Source organism: Macrotis lagotis, chromosome 7 (assembly GCF_037893015.1).
Source record: "Macrotis lagotis isolate mMagLag1 chromosome 7, bilby.v1.9.chrom.fasta, whole genome shotgun sequence".
NCBI classification, from domain to species: Eukaryota; Metazoa; Chordata; class Mammalia; order Peramelemorphia; family Peramelidae; genus Macrotis; species Macrotis lagotis.
The window spans coordinates 47,903,497-47,919,523 of NC_133664.1; the positions used below are offsets into that span (position 1 = coordinate 47,903,497).

The following is a 16,027-nucleotide window of genomic DNA, read 5'->3' on the forward strand; positions in this document are numbered from 1 at the left end:
TTAGTAGAATTCCCACAGTAGAAAAGATGACAGGCATGATACATGTTACCTCTTAACCCTGTCTTTCTCTCCTGTCAGGTCCTAAGTCTTCTATTTTAAAGTAGATTCTGTTTCATGTAGCTTAAAGATCGTTTTTTGCATTAAAATTTTTTTTAATAGTTCTTATGGATCAATGTTCTGTTCAGGCAGTTGTCAGGCAGTCAATAACATGTACTGAGCTCAGGAGATAAGAGATATGAAAAGAGAACCAATCCCAGGCTGGCAGGAAGGCAGAATGGGGCTGAGATGAAGGAGTGCAGCTGGTGAGAACTAAAGAAATGGCTGGCCTGGCAGCCCTTTTACATCAAGGTTTGGGGTGAAGTTCTTGGTCCCATCTCCAGCCTTCCAACAATAGAGGCAGAGGGACCTAAAGGTAGCAATTAGGGGTGTGAGAGCCAAGATGGTGGCTTGAAGGCAGCATTTCCTGGGACCTCTTTCCCCAAAAAACTCCAAAAGCCATCAAATTATGACTCTAGCCAAAATTTAGAGGGGCAGAACCCACAGAAAGACTGAATGATACATTTTCCCAATCCAAGATAACTTAGAAGCTCTGTGGGACCGGGAGTTGGAAAAAAGCCCCAGCCACAGTTCAGTTCAGCCCAGCCCACCCCAGGAATCACCAGGAACAGCTTGAAGGGGCTATGAGAGAACTCTGCTACACCAGAATGAGGGTGGAGTGAGGAGCACCAGCCACAGAGCCTGCAGTGAGAATCAGGAGAAACCAGCCTGCACCTCTTTAGCCCAGCCCACAGTCAGTAAGGGGGTCAAGAGAGACTGCAGAAATCTCTCTGCCCTCCCTGGGGCAGGACTCTGCTGTTTACCCACACTCAGATCCAGCTTGCAGTTTGACCTTCCATACTAAGATAGTAGGAATCCTCCTCACAGCTCCAGGGCAGAGGGGAGTGCCTGTGGTCATCTACATATCAAAGCACAGACAAGAGAGAATAAGACCTTGGAGGAATAAAGGTCCCAGTGGGGTGTCCCCAGAAAAAACTCCAAAGCCTTGGAAGTGTTGTAAATTAGTCTTGGGCTAAGAAAATCAGTAAACAACATAAAAAAGAAGAATCTGACCATAGAAAATTACTTTAGTCCCATGGAAGATCAAAACACATACCCAGATGATGACAAAATCGAAGCTTCCATATCCAAAACCTCCAAGAGAAATAAAAATGGGCTCAGACTGTGGATAAGCTCAAAGAGACTTTGAAAAGCAATTAAGGGAGGTGAAGGAAAAATTGGGAGGAGAAATGAGAGTGATGCAGAAAAATCATGAAAACCAAATCAGCAGCTTAGTGGAAGAAATACAAAAAATAATGAAGAAAATAATATGTTAAAAACCAGTTTAGGCCAAATGGAAAAAGCAAAACAAAAGGCAAATAAGGAGAGGAATGCCTTAAAAAGCAGAATTGGCCAGCTGTAAAAGGAGATAAAAAAGCTCTCTGAAGAAAATTACTCCTTCAAATGCAGAATGGAACTAAAGGAAGCTGATGACTTTGTGAGAAATCAGGAAGTAATAAAACTTCCAAAAAAGCCCAGAATTAGAAGAAGATGTGAGATACCTCATTGGAAAAACAACCAATCTCAAAAATAGATCCAGGTGAAATAATTTAAAATTTGTTGGCCTACCTGAAAGTCACAGCCAGAAAAAGAGCCTAGACTTCATTTTTCAAAAAATACTACAGGGGTGGCTAGAGCACTGGCCCTGGAGTCAGGAGTACCTGAGTTCAAATCTGGCCTCAGACACTTAATAATTACCTAGCTGTGGCAAGCCACTTAACCCCATTGCCTTGCAAAAAACCTAAATAATAATAATAATAATAATAATAATAATAATAATACTACAGAAAAATTTCCCTGAGATCCTAGAAGCAGAGAGTAAAATAGAAATTGAGGACTTAGGTGAACCATAGAGGGGGTGGATGAGAAGGACTAACTGAGGAACTTAATGATGTTGAACTGTTTGTATTCCTGCATGGGAAGAAGATATTGCTAATTCATATGAATTTTCTCATTTATAAGAGCTGTTAGAAGGAGCATATATAGACAGGGCACAGGAAGGAGCAGAATATAATGGTATAATATAGTAAAAATATGGAGTCAATGGGTGATAAAGGGAAGTACTGGGAGGAAGAGAAAGGAAAGGAAGAAGGAGCTAAGAAATTTCACATAAGAGTGAAGAAAAAACTTTTTCAATGGAGTGGAATGGGGGAAGGCAAGGGGGAATGAGTGAGCCTTCATTCTCATCAGAAATGGCTCAGAGAGGAAATAACATACACACTTAATAGGGTATAGAAATCTATCTTACCCTAGAGAAAAATGAGAAGAGAGGAATAGGATATGGGGGAATGGGGGAAGAGGGAAGGGGGGAATAGGTGATAGAAGAGAGGGAAGATTGTGGGAAAGTACATTTTTTTCTCTCTCTCACTGTTCTTGAGGTTTCTTATCTTCTTGGGGGGGGATTATGTTTACTTTTATAACAAAATTATTGTAATAATATAAATAAACCAAAATCGTACTTGGGAAAAAAAAGGTAGCAATGAGGTCTGAATGTCAAAACTGATGGGATGAGATCATTCTGTTATAAAGGTCTCCACTTAATGATTATTTATTGGTGAGTTTCTCCAGAATATTTTGTCATCTCTTATAAGTAAGGAGCTATATCATTTGTCAGTACATGAAAGTTAGGGAACTTCACAAAGAATTGGATTACAAAAATATTAAAGCATAGCTATCAAAAGATTTTTTTTAAAAAGCCAATATATGAGTCCCCAACTTAGAAGTAGACTACTTTGTCAACATCCCAAATGATGTTTCCTCTATGATCAGCTTCTACAGTTACTAAATGAAGCAGTGATTTCTTTCTATAAAAAGGATTTCTTCAGTTCTTTTCTGTGGTTGTCATTTGCTCTTGGAATGTCTTTCATTCTGCTTCTTTTTTGTGAAGAATTATTTATCACATTAAAGTAATGAGCCCTATGTTTTCTTAATATTGTATGAATTTTTATAGGAAAATTAGTCTAGTCCATTTGATAGTGCCAAAATTATATGTTAAAACTAATTTATATTAACTTCTTACAGTTTCTACCCATCAAGCTTTAATTTTAGGTTGTAAGTGGGTCTCTTAACTTACAGCTATCACTTTCTCCTTGATAACCTCATGCTCAATGTTAACAAATACTAAGAAGTTAATGTCACCTTCACCTAGTGATTCAATCGAACATCAATCTAACATTTTTTATTATCTCCTTTCATCTTTTTTGATAGCTTTCAATTTTTCAGATATTGATATTAAGCTTATGAATGTCTTTATTCTGTGCTCTAAAACCATAAAACACTATAAAAGAATCTTGAATTGTCTATCACGTGAAGAACCATGATCCTTTAAAATATGACCTATGCTAGTATAATTTAAGAAATTTACTTATTCCAAGTATTTTTAATAATGAATGTGAAGATAATTCAGGCTCTAAAGAATTTGTGAAATTGAGAGGAAGGAGGGAATCCTGGTTGAACAATGAAAATCCACTGAAATTGTAGTAAATAAGTACTAGAATCCTTATTATTTAGGATATTTAGAATTATGTTTATTAAATACAAAAATATAAACTGAACAGACCTAGGTCAGACACAAGTAAAATTATGCAGGATAGATCTATTTTTTTTTTAAGCACCCATGTGCTAATCGTTGTATGAATGAAATTGTTCTTACCTATGAGAATCTTAGTTCTCTAAATATGCACATTTAATGAATCAAACACTTCCTACTCACTGAAAGCTTACATTCTAATTGGGGAAACAACCAGGACATATATAAGTATATACTGAATAAATTTAAAGAGAATAAAATACAAATGAACAAAATACAGAGTATTACAGAGGGGGAGGACACTAGCTATTGGTGGGATGAGCAAAGACTTCCTGTAAAACTGTGATGTTTGGAACAGCAAATGACAAAGCTTGAAAAGGCCCAGGTGCAGTGCTGTAATGAGGAATCAGAGAAGAGACCAATTTGACTGTATCATAAGCTGGTAAGGAGAATGATGTACATGGAGGCTAGGAAGATGGGTAGGGTAAGATTGTGGAGGTTTCTAAAAGCTAGAAAAAGGAGTTCATATTTTATTCTATAGGCAGTAGTAGGAAACCAGTAGAGTTAATTGATAGTTACTTGATCAGATGTCCCATGAGTAGGAAAAAGCTACTAGCAAATGCAATATTTTCTATTTTAATTTTTTTATGGATATATTTAGAAGAGTAGCCATTTCTTAGTATTAAGCAAAACTCTTCATGTACTTTTCTAAGATTACTGATTAGAAGTAAAGACTAATACAGTTCTTGTTTTGTTGATTTTTAGACTTATTCAACTTTTTATGACCCCATTTGGGGTTTTTCTTTCGTGGTGGTTTGCCATTTTCTTTTCCAGTTCCTATTACAAATGAGGAAAGTGAGGCAAACAGGGTTAAGTGATTTGCCCAGAATCACACAGCTAGTAAGTGTCTGAAGTCAGATTTGAATTCAGGAACATGAGACTTCATGACGTCTTGCCTGTCACTCTATCCACAGTTTCATAGAATCTAAAATAGGAAGTAGTGTCAAAAACATTTTTGACTCCACTTCATTCAGCCTTCTCTAACACTTCTTATGATGATGAACTCGCTTCATCCCATGGAGACACTTCAACTAATCATTTGGAAATCTTTACTACTTTCAATAGAAATCTTCCGCTTTGCAATTTCTGTACTTTTGCTCCCTGGAGCCAAGCAAACCAAACCAAATGCTCCTTATGGTAGGTCTTTGGATAGAGGGGATAATTAACTACTTATTGGCTATATCACTGTAGAAATTGCCTTGGGATATATTATACTGAATGACCAGTGAGATCCCATCCAGCTCTAAAATTATGTGATTTTGTAATTCAAAAGACTTCTTTTTTAGGGTGGATTAAATATCCTCATTTCCCTCAGCCAGTCCCCATACTGTATGATTTTGAGACCCTTCTTAATCATACTTTCTTAATAACTTTCATATTACTATACTTTACACAATGTACCCATCGATGAAAACTGTTCAACAGTGCCCTTGATACATATTCAGTGTAAAATAAATGTTTGTTTTTTGATTGATTGATTTCCACATAATTTTTTTGCCTTAGATTGAACATATATTTTACCCCTTCAAAAAAGTTTCCTTTCAGAAATTGCTAATTTGTTTCCCATACTGTATTTTTGCAATTAGACCTGTTAAATTTTTTTCCTACTAGATTCCAGATCCTGTGAGTCTAGACTGATCGTATCATTCATTGTATTCACCATCCTTCTCATTTTGTGTAATATGAAAATTTGATAAACAAAACATCCCAGGTCCTCTTCCAAGTCTCTGATAAAAATGTTGAATAGGACCAGAGAATGAATCAGCAAATATTCAGGTTAGAGCTCTTGGGTCAGATCTTGGTTCTGCACCCTTACTACTACAATAAGCTAGAATAAAACACTTTAATCTCTCGGTTCTCAGTTCTTCATCAATAAAATGAGCAGATCAGAGTAGATTACCTTCAAGCAATCTTTCATCTCGGAATCTAAGATTCTGTGACATTTCTCTGATATCAGCTTAATTTATGCCTATTCCTTGAGTCTGGTTAGTTTTAGTCACTACTGAACACACCCAAATGTGGTCTTATCTAGTTGGCATTTCTCCTTCTAGTTCACAAGAATAACATGAGAATGTACAGTGACTATCTTACTTCTTGTCTTCTCAAGAATTCAGGGGAGGGAGAGAAGAAGAATTTAATCATTTTTATAAAAAGAATATGAAAAACTCATTAAATGTATTCTTGAAATCTAGTTATATAGCATAGCTACTGTATTTCCCCCAATTACCAGACTAATTACCCTGTTAAAAGGGGGGCGGGAGGCATAGAGTCTAGCATGATTTTTTTCAGAATGAACCCATACTGGTTTAAGTAATCACCATTTCCTTTGTAAAGCTGCTCTGTAATAATATAATCCAAAGCTTTATGTTTAACTTTATCTGCCAACTTAAAAGAAATACAGGTTATCATTAAAAGCCATTTTTGTCATGGGTTTCTAAAGTATAGAATCACAGATTTTGAGAGTTGACTGTAGCCTTAATGTCCATCCCATACAATACACACCTGCAAAATAGATTGCTATAATATACCCTTTTAGCAATCATTCAACTTATCTTGCAAATATTGGTCTTATACATAACAGAAACGTTATAAATATTTAAGTTAAATTATATACTGAATTCACTACTTAATGTCAAATGCTTTATAAAAATCATATAAATATTTTTGATGGGTTTTTTACACTATCATAACTTTCCCTAGTATCCCTAATCTTTCTCATCCCAAAGAACCATATATAACCCATATATCCCATATATATATATATATTATGTATAATCCCATACAGTAACAAATTCCATATAATTATAACAAGTAGTTTTTTTAGAAATGAAAAAAGAGGAAATAACTCAGTATAACTGATGAATACATCGAGGAAAAAGTGAAACTCAACATCTGTGGATTTTCCACTTCCATAAAATGGTGGGTTTGGATATTTAACTCACTCTTTTTAGAGTATTGTTTTTTAAAGTCATTGTATGTTGTAGTTGTCTTTAGAATCCTTATTATCAGCTTGCTAAATTTCTAGGAAAATATGTGAATAATTAGATAGCAATTCTGATTATTTGAAACTTGACCACAGGGACATGGTGATAATTGACATGTAAACAACTTAGGATCATAGATTTGGACCTAAAAGGGACATTGGAGACCTTCTCGTCTAATCTCCTTATATCTAACTTAACTTTATTCATCATTCTGCCTCCATATCTTCCTCCTAGTAGAAAGCAAAATGGTAAGAAACATAAATGAGATACTAGGGACTATCCATCACCACTCTGACACAGCTGTTTTCCATTTGGGAACTATTGCTGGCTGCCAGGAGCTGTCCAAGGCTGAAGCTCATTTGGAGGAGAAAGAAGGAGGTAGAGTAGCATTCTGTGATTGTGTTTGTAAGAGTACAGGCATACATACCTTATTATATAGATCTAATAGGTGTCTTCTTGCTGATCAAGTTCAAACCTTGTTGGACATGTGTGTGTGTCTTTGTCTATGTAGTTAGAACAGATTGACCTTGCACTTTGTTTGCAGACTGTCCCTTATATCTTGTTAATATTTTGTTGCCAAATTATCCTTCTAGTCCTTGAAACTACCTTCTGTCTTAGACTTTCCTGCTCATTACTCGAATAATTATCTCACTTGTTCTTTTGCTTCTTTGAGATCATTAACAGAAAGTTTTCTAACCCCAGCTCTTCTAGGTCCTCCAGCCCCTTGCTGCCATCAGGCTCCAGTCAAAGCTGTGAATGACAAGGTCAAGGAGAACAGGAGACTAAGTCTAAAATTAAACTAAAGTTCTTAAATAAGACTAATGGGTAGATAATATTCCATACTGAGGTCATGGTTCAGAAACCAAACTAGGAAACAGCAAACCTATTTTCTTAAGATGCATATTTTAAAAATCACTTAGTGTCCAACCAATCAGTCATAGCCTTTATTATTAAATGCCTATGATTTGATAGATACTATGCTAAGAACTACCAAAGATACTTAGGAATTCTTTTAGAAATACTTTAAAACTTTGTAAGTTCAATTTAACTTATTCTATCTAATAAATATGACCTATTTCTTTGGTTATTTGACAAGAACTATTTTGACTGGTTACAGGAAAAATTAGATGACCTTTGGCAGCAGGAGTAAGCATCATTGATGAAATTCCTATTGCTTTGGATTTGTTATAGGGACTGTGAAAAGATTATGTACTCAAAATGCTTAAGAATATGAACTTTTCTTTTTATCCATAAGGTCCCATAGTCAGGAGGACTTAGGTTTAAGTTTTGCCTTTTATATTTTTGTAGTGGTATGATGTGAGACAAGTGATCTAACTTCTGTGGATTGAAAATTGCTTATGGCTTTAAATCTTTGGTCCTATCATCTTCAATATCATCAGTCGAAATGCTCTCTCCCATAATGCTAGTGATAACTCTTCTATCCCTTGCCTTCCTGTATGACTTTTATCAAGTTCTTGTCTGAAACATACTGGAATTCCTCCCTATCTCTTGACATGGTGTGGCCTGATAAATGGAGATCAAGAGCTTTTCATCACTATCTCTCGTTCTCACTATATCACAGAAGTACCTTTTTCAATAATATGTGTTCATTAACGTACCAGTAGATATGGCATTTAGTAAATTAAACTGGATTTTAAAAACTAATGAAGTCTGAAGCTGAATTAAGGTATAGTGCTTGAAATAATGAAGGTGATAATCCTATGGTACTGACTCCTATTTAGACCACAGCTGGATACTTTGTGGATGTTTGTGGACATCAGATCTTAGCACATTACCAAACCAGACAGTGTGTCCAGAGGAAAGTAACAGAGGTAGTGAAGACTTTTGATTAGTTGAAGGAATTGGAGGTGATTAGCCTGGAAAAGAGTAGATTTGGGCTACTTATAAGTATTTAAAGAGTTTTTAATGTAGGATTAGATTAGTTCTTTGTCCTCCAGGGTAGAACTGGAAATAAGGGATGAATGATAGAGTGGCAGATTTCATCTCAGTTTTCAGGGAAACTCTTTAAACATGAAAGGGAGTTTCAAGACCTCATAAAGCTCTTCATACAGAAGCTAGTTGATCACCTTTGGCATGTTGTAGTGGAAGTTCTTGTTATAGATTGAATTAGGTGGAGTCTGAGGTTCCTCTAAAATACTGTGATTTGAATCTGGAATGATCAACTGAATTTTACCTCTTGTTCTGTAGACACTCAGAGCATCTTGACAACATCAACACACTTCCAACAAGCATTTCCACATTTTGAGTATCATCCATTTAACATGTCCAAAAGTATCCCACCACCACTGAATTCAACATTAATCAGCAGTTCCTTCAAAGATGGCAACCATTTTAATACCAAAAGAATCTTCCCAAAACAAAGATTTAACTAAAACAAAGCTGTCACCCTGCAGCTAATCATCTGTCCAGACATTTCATCTACTCAAGTACTTACTGTTTCCCAAATTCACTTCCCTCTTCTGCCTTCCTGCCTTTGTACAGACTTTCCCCTAAATCTAAAATTCCTTCCTTTTTCATCTCTTCCTTCTGGCATCTGTAGCTCAGGTGCCACCTATACAAAAAGCCTATTCTGATCCCCCTCCATCTTCAGATTATTTTGTATTTACTTCTCTATGTACATATTAGATTCCCCAATAAAATGTAAAATACTTCAGGGCTAAAACAGTTTTTGACTTGTGACTTTGCCTACAGTAGAAACTTAATAAATGCTTGAATGGAATGTATTTGGATAAAGATGAAACCCAAATGAAAATGAATAGAACTGGTCTATTTTCCTTACCCTCAAACTCAAAATGATTGCTGACCATTTTAAAATTATAATTTTCAGTTTTTGATTTTTTAAAAAATACATTTGTTTGGTACTAAGTGATTTTTTAAATATGTGTTCATATTTTCTTAAGAAAATGGTTATTCTTTGGGGATTTGGAACATTTACATTCCTTTTAGAATGACATTTTTCAAATTTAAATATGTTCTTATCTGAGTGTTTTAAGTATTTTCCCACATGTAGTCAGGTGGGGAATTTTTTTCAGTCCTTTGGTTCCCTCATTTTCTAAATAGACACTAAAGAAACTTGTTATCTTGTTAGCTGTATTTGTTTAGTTTATCATGTTCACTCACTAAAAGATTACTTTGACTCAGTACCTATAATTTGGACATTAAAATGTTTCTCATCCTCAAACAGAGTAATTCCATGTAAAGGATGCCAGAGAACTGGGGCTCAAATCTGACTCTTCTATTTATTACCTAAATGACTTTTGACCCCTCTTGCCCTCAGTTTAATTTTTCTGTAAAATAAGAATGTTCAGCTAAATTAACATTCAACTAAACACTCTTCTATCTCTAAATGTATGATTCTGTAATGACTGTACTTTGCAATTTCCATCTCTTTTCTACTAAGCTGCCATTCTCTAGATGCCATTTCTAGTGACTTCATGGAGGAGAGGGAGAAATTTTTAAATTTTTAATTTTTAAAATAAAAATATTTTAAAACAATGATCCCTAAAGTCAATAGAAAGCTTGCATTTTTGAGAAGCAAAATTTCCTTGTAGTATCTTACCATCCTGAGTCAGCACCAAGGTCTGAGATGAGACTAATGTCAAGCACCATGGTAAGAGCTGCAAAGTGTTTGATGAGTCAATTGAGGTGTTCCCATCCCTGAAAAATCCCTCCTTCCCTTCCTGCTTTGGTTGTAGTACTCTGCAGGATTTTATAGGAATTCTATTTTCCTTGGGTCTTGGTACCAACTAAGCTATGGGGCATCGGCACCCAAAGAAATAATTATTTTCTATTTCATGTATTTTTCTGTCTTTTGCAGGTTGTCACTTTGTGGTACAGAGCACCCGAAGTCTTGCTTCAGTCCAGTTATGCCACGCCAGTGGACCTCTGGAGCGTTGGCTGCATATTCGCAGAAATGTTTCGTCGAAAGTAAGAGCAACTATTAAATTACATTTTACCTGAAGGTGGCTGGGGTCTGGGTCTGCTGGGGTCTTGATTGGCGGTCCGAAGCTTAACATTGGTGTTGGAACAGGAACAGTACTGGATGTAGTAAGAATATATAAGTTCCCATCCTGAAAAGGGACTCTTCTTCCTTGGGCCTTAGGTTCCCTCATCTGTAAAATAATCGGGTTGGATGAGATGACCTTGGGAGTCTCTTCCAACTCTGCCTCTGTGAGCCTAAGATTATTAATCTATTTCTATTTCCTAGAGGTAATTGTGGCTTACCATTTGCCCTCCTAGCAACTGTCATCACACAGTCACAGAATTTAAGTATTGAAAGGAATCTAATCAACTATCTAGTCCAGGTCATAAATGAAAGAAATCCCCAGTATAGCATCCTTAACCAACAGTCATTCAGACTGCCTAAAGACTTCTGTCCATGGGGAAGCCACCCCCCTGGGATCCATGAGGAACTCACCCCCTGGGTTCCATGAGGAACTCACCCCCTAGGATTGAGATGGCTCATTCCCTTTATATGTAGCTCTAAGCATGAAGAAGTCAAAGAAGTTGTTTGCAACTTCTGCCCTCCAGGGTCAAGCGGAGAAACCCATATTCCCCTTCTTCATGCTGCTGTATCTCCCTAAGTATTCTCTCCTCTTCAACTGAACACACCCAGGTCCTCCACTTCATCTTCGTGTGACACGTGACCAGTTTGTAATCTTTACTTATTAGGCACTGAGGCTTTTTCTTTATTCCCCAGACTTTTATTAAATACTTACTGTGTGAAAAGCACGCATGGTTGGCTCTGGGGTTATAAAAACAAACCAAAGAGGAAGTATTGATGTCCTTAAGGAGCTTACATTCCACTGGGGAGACAGCTTGTAAACAGATAAATAAATTCAAGATGATTTGAGGAGGAGGCGGGTCAGGAAACTTCCCCTAGAAGTCACCCTTAAAGAAAGATAAAGCTTTAAGGAGAAGAAATAGAGAAGGCTTGTGTGCCCACCCCCAGTAATGGGGGTGGGAACAGGGGTGACAATAGCTTATGCAAAGTCAGAGAAGTGGGAAGTTGAAGGGCAAGTCTCCCAAACAGGCAGATTTGGAGATGATGGGAAATCAGGTAGACTAAAGGCCAGATGATCAAGAACTCTAAGTCCCAAACTGCATTGGATTTCTTCTGAGAAGCAATAAAATGCTATAGAAATGAGTCAGAAAGGCTCACATTTTTAGAGAAATACTTCAGCAATTATGTGGAAGCTCAAATGGAGATGAAGGATTTGGGAATCAGGAGACCGAAGGTTATTGCTCTAACCCAACTGATAGGTGATAGGGCTGCCAGGAGGAGGCAGAGAGAGAATACCAGGGTTGCAAAAGCTGGTGGGAGACAGAACATTCATGGCAGGGTGGTTGGGGTCATGAACTGCAATCAGATAAAGAACGAGGGCTGAGAACAGCTGAACCATCTTGAAAAATTGAGAGAATGTTGGTTGGGGAATAGCCAACTGGTAGATGAATGTAATGATACTGCCATGCTGTCAGAACTAGGAGGAATTCAGAGAAACACTTAAAATGAACTGCTGAGTAGTATGAGCAGAACTAGGAAAAATAAACGTAACGACTACAATAATTTAAATGAATATAACCAAAACCAATATTGGGCACATTGTATTTGACGGCCAAGCTTGATCCTGGAGAAGAGTAGAGACACTGTATCATCTCCCTCCCTTCATTGCAGATCTGGGGAACCTGGGATCTAGAATGTGACATACATTAACTCTCCTATCAAATATTTTTAAAACCTAATTTTGTTCTTAAACTTAAGCATCAAAAATGAGCATGTCCATATCTATAGTAGAACAGAATAAGAGTATCACTTACAAATATAATTTGATTTTTTTTAAGCTATCTTGTTATCTGTGCTCCTATGCCTCTTTCAGGTCTTCTCTGCTTTAAAAAATAGATGCCTCGATGAACCTCTTTTCTTTCTCTCTCTCTCTCTCTCTCTCTCTCTCTCTCACACACACACACACACACACACACACACACACACACACAGCTTTTATTTCTTTTTTAAAAAACCTTTGATCCCAAGGGATGATTTTCTGGGTTAGGGACGGGAAAATATATATTCAGAAATAAACATAAGGAAAGAATGGAGTGGAAGAAAGGAAGGCATGGATGTAAAGTAAAAATGAACGGCATAAAATTATTTTTAAAAGAAAAATTACATTATTTGAGTTCTGGTTTCCTGCTAAATTGCAAGGAATTTAGACACAAGAGGGAAATGAACAATTGGAGATGAATGTGGATGGCTGTTTTTAGGAGTTTGGGCTATGAAATGCAGAAGTATAAATGAAAAAGGAGAAAATGGCATATTTGAGTAAAGGATCTTTAAAAATCCTATTCAGTCACTTGGGGGAGGGGGAACTGGATATGCTTATAAAGCATCAGGGAAAGAGTCAATCAATAAGGATAAATTGAAGATAGAAGGAGCATAGGGAATGATTAAAGGTACATACTCTTGAAGATGATCAGTGATGAGATCAAAAGCACAAAGAGAAGGATTACCCTTGACAAGAAGGAAAAGCCTCCCCTTCCTGTCAGTCTAAATAAAGCAGAAAGAATAGTGGTAGGGGTGAAATAGAAGGATTTGGGCATATAGGAAAGGGGAGAAGAGGAAGCACCCAGTGTATGGCCTCTATTTTTGCAGGAGTGACAGAGAGGAAGGAAAGGTGGAATAAGAGACTTTAAGAAAAGATTTGGAATAGATATTGTGAGAAGTGAAGGAGAAAATCAATCAGGGAGGAATCAAAGAGTTGTTGTGCCACAGGAGGAACCCATTTGAAATCTGAGAGCATAAATTTGTAGTGGGTCCAGTTAGCACGGTTATGTGATTTCTCCATTTGCATTTAGCAAGATATGAGTAGAAGGTATTCATGGTGGGGGGAACCCAGGCCTATCATTTTGCAGAGCATGAGTGGTGATAGAACAAAGGGTTGAAGGATTCAAGGGTAAAGGACAATGTATACTTAATTAACTTTAAGGTCAAGACTACAAATTCCTCACTTTGGCATGTAAAGATTACAAAGAGAAAATGAACCCAGATCAAGGATAAGGATAGGAGAACAATCAGGGTTGAATGACCAGAAATCACAGTAAGAATAAAGAAAAGACTTAATGGGGGGAGTAAGATAGTGGTAGAGGTGGAAGCATCCAGAAGAGGAATTTGATTGTCCAGCCCATGGGAATAGGCTACATAAAGGTGATGATGGTGAGGCCAACAACAGGACAGGTAATTGAAGTTTAAGAGGTTGCATACATTTTTAATGTCAAAAAGTGCCACATGGTAGAATTCATTCTTGTGATAACTGGGAAAGCCTAAAGCTTTTAATAAACATAAAAACCATAGAGGGCATAATTTCAAAAAGCACAGTTTTTCAAATTTGCCTGTGGTTTTTATTGAAGAAAAAAAGGTTTTCCCTGGCTCTGTTGGATATATTCTGCTTTCTGCTCTAACTTTATTTTTATTTCCATTTTTAAAAAGTACTAATTAAGAAAGTATTTGTCCAAGCCAAGCTTGGATGTTCTTTTTCTTGTGATATAGAGACCATATAAAAAAGTACAGATGTCTAGGAAGGGAAAAGGAGCCAAAGACTTGTCAAAGTGTTCAAGTCAAATACTCCTTGCAAACCTGAAATCAGGATAAGACTAAGGTCATCCAGTGATCCTGCCTATTTAAATGTGCAGTAGAGAAGAATGGATCATGGGCTAGAATCATTTTGAGTATGAAAGTCATTAAGTCCATAATCATTTATTAACTATCTTTTGTCACCAGGTCCTGTGGAAAGCAGAGAAACACGTTATGCTGATAAAAGAGAGAGCCCAGGACTGTGACTAGCAATTTATCAGACTTTGGTCTGAATCTGTACAGCTAAAAAGGTGGTTAGGGGACACTATTATCTTCTAAGCTCCTTTATGCTCCTTATTAGTTCAAATCTGGCCTGTGACTTACCAGCCATGAAACCTGGGGCCAGTCACCTATAACCTCACTTTCATTTCCTCACTGTAAAATGAGGTTAATAGAAGCACCTCCTTCCTTGGATTATTGCAAGAACAAAATGATACAATATTTGTAAAGCATTTTGCAAACCCTAATATGCTGTATAAATAGTAGCTATTACAGGATCACAGGTTTATATATTTAGAATTGGAAGACTCTTCAGGGAAGGAAGGGAGAGAGAAAGGAAGGAAAAGGGGGAAAGGAAGAAAGGTTTGATTTTAGTAAACATCTATAATTTACCAGGCACCATACTATGCCCATTTTACAGTTAAGGAAACAAAGGCAAAAAGAAATGACTTGACCAGGATCATAAGAAGTCTGGTCTTTCTGACTCTAGGTCCAGCCCATAGTCAATCACTGAAAGTTAGTATCAGAGTTAGGTTTTGAACCCAAAATCTCCAACTTGAAATCTATTACTTTCAAGTGCCTCTCAGCTGGAGGTCCTTCAGCATTCACTGCCTTTTCCTCCTTTTCCATATTTATGGAACCATGCCAGAAGTATCCACTTCAGGACAATAGCTGAAAAAGAAGTCAGTGAACATCTAACATACACATACAGGTAACTATATAGAAATGTATGCTTGGCCACTCAAAAGGGAGATCAAAAGCTACTTGCATGATCAGAGAAACCTCTGTCCTTTTCTGACTCAAACACTGACTCTCACTTGGTCCTGCTTTTTTTTTTTTTTTTTTGACTCAATAACATATTTTAAAGATCCAGGAGGGTATCTACTCTTTGCCCTTGGTAATCTTCACAATGGCCTGGGGTCAAAAGCAGTACAGTTCTGATTTAAAGTAATTTGTGGGAAAGAAGAAGGCTGGAGTGAAGGGAGCTGGAGATAGGAGGTAAGGAAAAACTGGCAATCAGATGCATAATGGAAGAACCAATTTTCAAATTAGAAAAGAGGCCTATAAGATCAAATCAGACTCCCAAGGGCATTTTGTGCAGAAATAGCTCAGAGCTGGGGGGGGGGGGGGGGGAGACAGTGTGGCCATTGTTTCTCTTTTTGCTGCATATCCTTCTTAGTGCCATCCACCTTTAATTCCTGGGTCCTTTATTATCCCTTTATTTTTGGTTACATAAAGAAGAGCTATGTACCAAGGCAATATTATGTGATATCAAAGCCATCTCAAAGGGGTAGGCGTACAGTTATGTTCCTCCCTCTTTTCAGACTCAATCATCACCTCCTCCCCAATTTTTTTAATCATTTTTTTATTTTATACTACACTCATTTCTCCTGAATCTTTTCTCCCTTGCACCCCGCTTCCTTTTTTTTGCAATGACAAAGTCAGTAACACCATTTAAACAAAGTCAACAAAACCATTTAAATGAAGTCA

The 16,027-nt window shown here is 36.9% G+C and overlaps 1 protein-coding gene across 1 annotated transcript in view; it reads left to right on the forward strand.

The window, feature by feature from the left end:
* Positions 1-16,027, forward strand: part of CDK6 (cyclin dependent kinase 6) — a 262,890-nt gene that overhangs the window by 178,172 nt on the left and 68,691 nt on the right. Inside the window, exon 4 of the mRNA XM_074192808.1 lies at positions 10,508-10,617. Within this exon, the coding sequence (XP_074048909.1) occupies positions 10,508-10,617 (110 nt within the window). The remainder of the gene's footprint in view (positions 1-10,507; positions 10,618-16,027) is intronic.